We start from the raw sequence: 7,359 nt of genomic DNA, 5'->3' as shown, positions 1-7,359 counted from the left end.
TAGCGCGCGAAGCGCGGCGGGCAGTCTTACGCGCGTAAGACAGCCCGATGCATGCTTATTCGCGGATCTTTGTTAATTAAAATCTCAGTAACTATTGCGAATCTAGCAAAATGGTATAGGACTTTTCACCTCAGTTGTATTCCTTCTATCTGCCTACGAGAGATGTTAAACCAATTCTGGGACACCCTGTATATATATATATATATATATATACCGTAATTATGTGACCGAAGTCAGTACAACACCGCCGCGGTCGCGCGGCCGAGGTCAGTGACCGCTCCCCCCCACCAAGGCCGCGCGGCCGAGGTCAATGACCCCGCCAAGGCCGCGCGGCCGAGGTTAGTGACCCCGCCAAATTCGCGCGGCGGAGATCAGTGACATTACTGTAGTATGTATATAATACATATAATACAATATAAAGTATAAGATTATAAATATATAATAAATTATATGTATAATATGTATTATTTAATGTTATATATAATATAAATTACACAGTCACGTTATTTTCACGTGTTGTTTTTCTACTCTTTCCTGTCACGTGACTTTAGTTACGTTTTTAATTTTCTCTACATATACGACGAACTGTCTCAAAATCCCTTTTCATTATTTACTCTCTCGATCTTACCGATTCGATTCGACTCGATCAACCAACCAACCAATCGGCAACGCGGAAAAGAGGCAACAATAGGTGCGATATATTCGACTCCAAACGCGCACTTCTCGGTCCAAATGCCTTTTTGACTTTTTGTATATAGATAGATAGAATTGCTAACATATTTACGATATTTCAAGTTTAATTTTATCATAAAACGTTGAGTTTTTTAAGTTTCATTTTAATTTTTGTTAAAGCATTTTACATATAAATTACGTATTTTATAAATAAAAGATAAAACCTTTGAATAAAGATTTTATTAATACAAAAACTTAAGATAAAGATTTGATTAATACAAAATTCTATTGTTTTTCAACCCTTTTGCTCCGAAGAACATATATGTATGCCCTCGAAGAATGGATATTCAGATACGAAGAGCGTATATATACGTCCCCGTACCATGTATATTACTATATTATTTTATTTCACGAGTATTTATAGAACAGAAAACGCAATTGTGTCAATTGTCAGCATCGCGAGTTTGTCAGCTACGCGTTCTATCCACAGCAATTATATTTTGTCACAAGCGCACTGGAGAAAAAGGGTTAAAATAATATATAACTCTTGTTAAACAATTACATATATACGTTCGTCTCTTATTTCTCGGGATGGCTCAACACGTCCCGTACATTGAAATGGAATAGATTGGATCACTCTGACTTTTTTCATTCAACATTTTTACTTACGTACGCAATATTTTAAGAATCTATGAGTGCTTACTTCTTGAGCTAGATAAATATGCTATCTTTGAATTCTCATTAATTTATCATAATTGTGTGAGAAAATTTATAATTGTTCGAATAAAAAAGGTGACTCAACTAAGCCCTTCCTGTCACCCTATTGTGCATTTTTATATTCTATTGATTGATTATCGGCGTATTCCACTGCTTGATAATTATCGTTTGATGCATTCTCGCTCTCGAGAACGCATCTCACGCGTCTCTCTTGAAAATCTTTTCGCCAGGATTACTCCATGGATTGCTACTTCCGGCAGTCGTGGCGCGACTCGCGACTGAGTTTTCTGGATCCGAGTCCCGGAATCAAGTCCCTCAGCCTCAGCATCAAAATGCTCGAGAGAATTTGGCGTCCCGATACGTATTTCTACAACGGCAAGCACAGTTACGTGCATACGATCACCGTGCCGAACAAATTGCTAAGGATCTCCCAGCACGGCGACATATTGTACTCCATGAGGTTTGTTTGCGCGTGAATTTACAATATCGATTCACACCTAACAAATCGAATTCGATAAGACTCTTCATACGCGCGAGATTCGCATTTCTATCATTTTGCTCAAATAAATAAATTTAACTTCATGAACTTGCCGATATTTCGCTCTTTTCGCGAAGTGATCTCTCGCTCATCGCTCAAGTCAAATAAAACATTTTATTTATCGAACTTTTAAAATTTTAATATTTAATTTATTCTATTATACATATTTTTATATACTGCTTTATAGGGAAGTCTTTTAATATAATTTTAAGTGTAATATTTTGTGTTCATTGTATTTTTTTAAGTGTTGTCTTTCAAAATCTGTGCAGGCTCACTATCAAAGCTAAGTGTCCTATGGAACTGAGGAACTTCCCCATGGATCGTCAATTCTGTCCGTTGATAATCGGAAGCTGTGCGTATTAATTCTCTCGAGCGCATCCAACCAGTAAACCTCTATTTCCGGTTTTTTTTGTGTCGCACTTTCCAAATTGTTCGAAAAGATCGTTTGATACCGCGTCGGTCCAAACTCATCTCAACGGGATCGAATTCGAAATCAAAACAAATAACACTCGATCCGCATGCTGTCGCGTGTCACGTCGCGTTACTCCTCGTGCGCATAACGTTCGCCGATATTACTCCTCACGCGACGGGCGTGCGCGAGCGCCGGAGTTATGATCGCAATAAATTCGATATATTCCTTTAAGTACCGTTTTGATTTTTAATACAACAGGCGGTGCCTGTATGTGTGACAGTACGACCGTCTTATTTGTACAACAGCTGTCACATCGAGATCTACGATGCGACACAATGTCGGAAATTTGTTATCATATAAGCGCGCCGCGGGGCGAAATCAAAATCCGCGTGATTTAAGATTAGCGTTGTACCCGACACATTCGGGTCTTTTTTTTTTTTTTTTTTTGCAGAAACAATACGCGCGGGAATAATGCAATCCCGAGGATATGTATACATTATAGATATATCCGAAAGTGTATCGGACGGATTCTGTCTTGTGTTTTCAAGGTTTGAGTGATAAAAAATAAATAACGCAATATTCGGAACACACTTCCGAGAATTTTAGTACTTTGTCAGAGTAATCTCGTTTTGTTTCTACGTGCTGCAGATGCGTACACGTCGGGACAATTGATTTACGAGTGGCAGGAAGGCTTATCGGTGAACTTCGTGCCTGGAATGGCACTTTCGCAATTCGACTTAATGGGCTCGCCGTATAGAAATCTCACGTATGTTCGTCGCGAGGGCGAATTCTCCGTGCTGCAGGTGTCTTTCAATCTTCAACGGCATACCGGCTACTTTCTAATACAAGTAAGAACGCAAAAGCGCTCGTTGCGAATTAAACGTCGAATTAAACGTAATAATTTTGTCTCTCTTTCAACACGGTGCAAACGAAGTATAAAAATATGAGCAACGCGAAGCTTTTGTTACATCGGCAGGTTTACGTACCCTGCGTTTTAATAGTCGTGCTGAGTTGGGTGTCTTTTTGGATTCATCGCGAGGCGACGAGCGATCGAGTGGGTTTAGGTACGTTCCTCTTCCGAAAATTTATTCACATCTGTGAAGCATCTTCAACATTTTTGAAATTTCTTTTGAATTTTAATATATGCGGTTTATATATATATTTATCATTTATCTTTTTTGTATTCAGACGTGAATTAATCCCACACAATTATTTTTTAATCCTTAAAGATTATTGTGGATAAAATTTTACCCCGTGCAAATTTTGTTTTGATGTTATCAAAAATAACGCATCCACTGGCAACACAATTTTATGAGCATTGTTCACACAATCAGACTTTTTTTGACGACATCGTTTATTTTTAAAATGAAAAAAATATATACTGGAGTGGAATTTTATCCATGAGAGCACTAACGTGACTTTGTACAATAGCTTTTAAGGATTAGATCTAGTGCATTGACAATTTGTAAATATTTACCGATTTGAATAGTTATATAAGTCTTTCATGGAGAATCAGTATGTATTTCACTAATTTATTCAGTTTAAGCACTTTTACTGTGCGAATCAATACTTATTTACTGGATCAATCAGTAAATATGAATATACTTCTAAAATAATTTATTAAATAAAAAATTTTTTATTTTTATATTATATATAATTAATGTCTTCCAGTAAGTTTTCTTCATTATTCTTTACGTTCGAACCGGCCCAGTGGTCTCGCTTGAGTGCGAAGGCTGCGAGCGAGAGGTCCCGAATTCGAATCCACATTGTCGGACTTTTCCGGGCCGGTCTCTTTCAAGTTGAGTTCATCGATTGAAAAAATCGAACTGAATCGAGCCCTCCAATCAGTTTGAATTGATTGTGGGAGATGTGGAAGAAAAATGTAAAAAAATACTGTAGTAACCCCCCTGAGGAAAATCAATAAAAATTTCGTTATTCTTTACGTTGTCCTAATGTTAATTCGTAGAAAAAAAAATCTATCTTGCGCCAGGAATCATTTCGACTGGACTTGAACTAGAAACCCTCTTTGATTGTCAAGTGGACTCTCTCAATCAATTCAGCCATTGAAACTTTCAAGAGCAATTATTGCAGATTTAATATATTAATGGAATTCAGTGAAATTGTTACTGATTCTCAATGAAACTATTCGTCACTAAATCAATCAGCGAAATTAATTGATTATCGGTGAAACTAATCTGTCACCAAATCAATCAGTAAAATTTTTATCGATTCATCTCTAAAAGAGGCATTCTTTCACTTCGAATCAGTGATATTGTCATTGATTTCAAATGAAATTTTTTGTCACTGAATTGATTAGTGAAATTTAAAAACTGATTTTACTTAAAAAAGATTAATATTCTTAACTTACGTACGGAAAGTTTATATTGTTTTTCTCACACTTTCCTTTACAAAAATTTTATAGGCACCCATATATACGGTATCGCGGTATCGCGCAACGAGATATCCAAATAACACTGCCAAATATATTTTGCAGGTATCACCACCGTCTTGACGCTATCAACGATAAGCCTCGATTCCAGAACGGATCTGCCAAAAGTTAGATACGCCACCGCTCTGGATTGGTTTCTCCTGATGAGTTTCGGTTACTGCATCGCCACCCTCTTGGAGTTCGCTGGTGTTCATTACTTTACGAAGGTGACAACTGTGATTCTGCGTATCTCGCAATGTTTCATCTCTGTTCAACAGTTTCCTCGCTTTGCAGCGGAAATCTTACATCTCGAGAAGTTACGGGATATCTGAGAGGGGAGAGGGGAAACAGGGGAAAGAAAGATGGATTAGAATTTAATTAATAGATTGGATGTCGACGTTTTTTTTTGTGTTAAACTTTTTTTTCCAAAATATGCGTCGAAGAGTTTACAATTTACATACGTACTTGTTCGTTTTTTTTTTTTTTTTTTTTTTTATTAACAATCATAGGTCGGTAGTGGCGAGATTCCGTTGGAGGAAGAAGAATGGGAGGAGTGGGAAGGCATCGCGAACGAAGAATTCGAAGATAGACTTCGCACGATGATCTCTTGCAGTCCTCAAACCGTTCATCCCGAGGTCATCGACACAAATACCAGAAAACGTGGCTCTCTCATGTCCGCGTTGTACAGCGTTAGTTGAACTACATAATATCGTTTCAATTTATTGATTTTTAAAATTTTGACAATTTTCCTCTTAGAGTTGATCGCCTCTTGTCATCAATTGAAATTTGATACTTTCAGCAGGATGGTGTCACGTACGAAAAAGATTCGTGTCGTTCGATTACCGTCGCCGTCTCCTCGAAACCGTCGACGATGGAACGACAAACACAAACCGAACTCGTTCTACCGATTTGGCGGCAATTTTTCTATTGCCTAGCGGGCGATGAGACTTTTAGGTATTGTTACATTTTTATAAAAAAAAAAAAAAAAAAACCAATCTCTAAGAAAACTCAGCTACTCAATTTCACATGTAATTTTCTCTTTTTAATTTTATATATTTTATTACAATTTTTTTTCTGCATACTTTTTTTTGTTTTTATATATATTTTTTTTTGTATTTGCTGTTTACCGATTAATTGACACACAGGCGTCGTCGGCAACGGGAAGCCGCCAGCAATTATCGCAAATGCGGCGATCGTATATCGAGACACATCAACAGCGTGTCTTATATCGACAGAGTGGCGCGAATAGTTTTTCCCGCGTCTTTCGGCCTGCTTAACGTTTGCTACTGGGTCGTTTACGTAACCTATCAAGAAGAATTTAAGTGGCAGGACCCACCGATCGGATCAATCACGCCAATCTCTCATTAACAAGATAATAACAATATGCAATGCACGCGCGGATAATGTATAATCGTCGTAATAAAAAATAAAAAAATAAAAACATTCACATATTTATCGTTTCAGAATTTCAATTTAAATTTCGATAGATGGCTATTTCCAGTTCTTATCCTTCAAAGGCTATGGTCTCTTTCTATCCTCATCTCTTTAATATAATACACATAATCCTTTGCATGCGTGATCGCATGACGAATGTGTAGAACGAAGCGATCTTCGCAATAGTGACTGTTAGTTTTTGTATTTTATCAATAGCGTTTTTGACCGCTTTACTGATTGAATCGCTCTTGGAAGCAATTAATGACGTCACTTTGGCAAATCAATAGGTTAGATTTGCCAAATTGACGTCATTGAACGCTCCCGAGCGGTTGCTTGGCTTTATTGGGCATTTAAACGCTCCGAGAGCAATTCAATTCCTACGGATCGAAAATGCTATAACATCAACGGGCGTATAATTATTTTCTGTCCGCGCGTCTGATTGGTCCTCGATGTGAATAAGGAAAAATGCGATAACCAATCATTCACGCATGTTATTTCCGGATGACGCGGAGGCAAGTTGCCACGTAAAGAACAACGAGAAGCGACGACCAATCAGTTCCCGAGTTTCGGTTGTCAAAGAGGGAGGTGATTGGTGGCTTTATATCGCGTAGACCGTTTCTTGCTACGGAACGACATAGCCGATCGACTGAAAACTGTATAAATCGGGAACGGAAGTGTCGGAATATATCGGTATCATCATCATTTGTGGTAGAATTTCATCCTATTTCTATGTGAGTATATATTCGACGACAATTTGATTGGAGAAGTAACGAGTAGTTTCTCAATTATAACCTCTAATGTCAACGATGCATACTTGATTTTCGGAAAGTTGGCAGGTCTGGCAAGTCCGACGCTTTAATGTGATATTTTGAGAAAAATTAAAAATTCTCTTGCTTAAGTTTATGTTCGTAAGAATACAAACGGTCCATTGCGAAGTGTCCATGTGCTTGTCTAACATGTATACAACCTTGCGTTGCTTTGAGTTTTCGCCGTGCTACGATCACAGACAGTGTTCCGATATTGGAGAGGCTGTACGCGCATGCGCGGCGTTTATAACGTCACAAAAGTATCTAAAACAAGTAATATGGGGTACTGTCACTGGAACCGATTATTTCATTTAAAATTTTTAAAAAAATGTAAATATAAAGGTGACACACG

General features: G+C 37.7%; 2 protein-coding genes across 2 annotated transcripts in view; both read left to right on the top strand.

Moving 5' to 3' along the window:
• LOC109858847 (gamma-aminobutyric acid receptor alpha-like) overlaps positions 1 to 5,164 on the top strand; it is a 13,133-nt gene extending 7,969 nt beyond the window's left edge. The window contains exons 4-8 of the mRNA XM_020436550.1: positions 1,620 to 1,849; positions 2,197 to 2,279; positions 2,988 to 3,187; positions 3,316 to 3,403; positions 4,834 to 5,164. Of these exons, the coding sequence (XP_020292139.1) occupies positions 1,620 to 1,849; positions 2,197 to 2,279; positions 2,988 to 3,187; positions 3,316 to 3,403; positions 4,834 to 5,099 (867 nt within the window). The 3' untranslated portion in view covers positions 5,100 to 5,164. The remainder of the gene's footprint in view (positions 1 to 1,619; positions 1,850 to 2,196; positions 2,280 to 2,987; positions 3,188 to 3,315; positions 3,404 to 4,833) is intronic.
• A 1,603-nt stretch (positions 5,165 to 6,767) lies between these two features.
• LOC109858647 overlaps positions 6,768 to 7,359 on the top strand; it is a 2,270-nt gene continuing 1,678 nt past the window's right edge. The window contains exon 1 of the mRNA XM_020436168.1: positions 6,768 to 6,932. The gene's annotated coding sequence lies outside the window, so the exon portion shown is untranslated. The remainder of the gene's footprint in view (positions 6,933 to 7,359) is intronic.

This window comes from Pseudomyrmex gracilis, unplaced genomic scaffold, assembly GCF_002006095.1.
Source record: "Pseudomyrmex gracilis isolate BER0280 unplaced genomic scaffold, ASM200609v1 scaffold_0, whole genome shotgun sequence".
NCBI classification, from domain to species: Eukaryota; Metazoa; Arthropoda; class Insecta; order Hymenoptera; family Formicidae; genus Pseudomyrmex; species Pseudomyrmex gracilis.
This window is presented reverse-complemented; position numbering and strand designations above follow the sequence as displayed.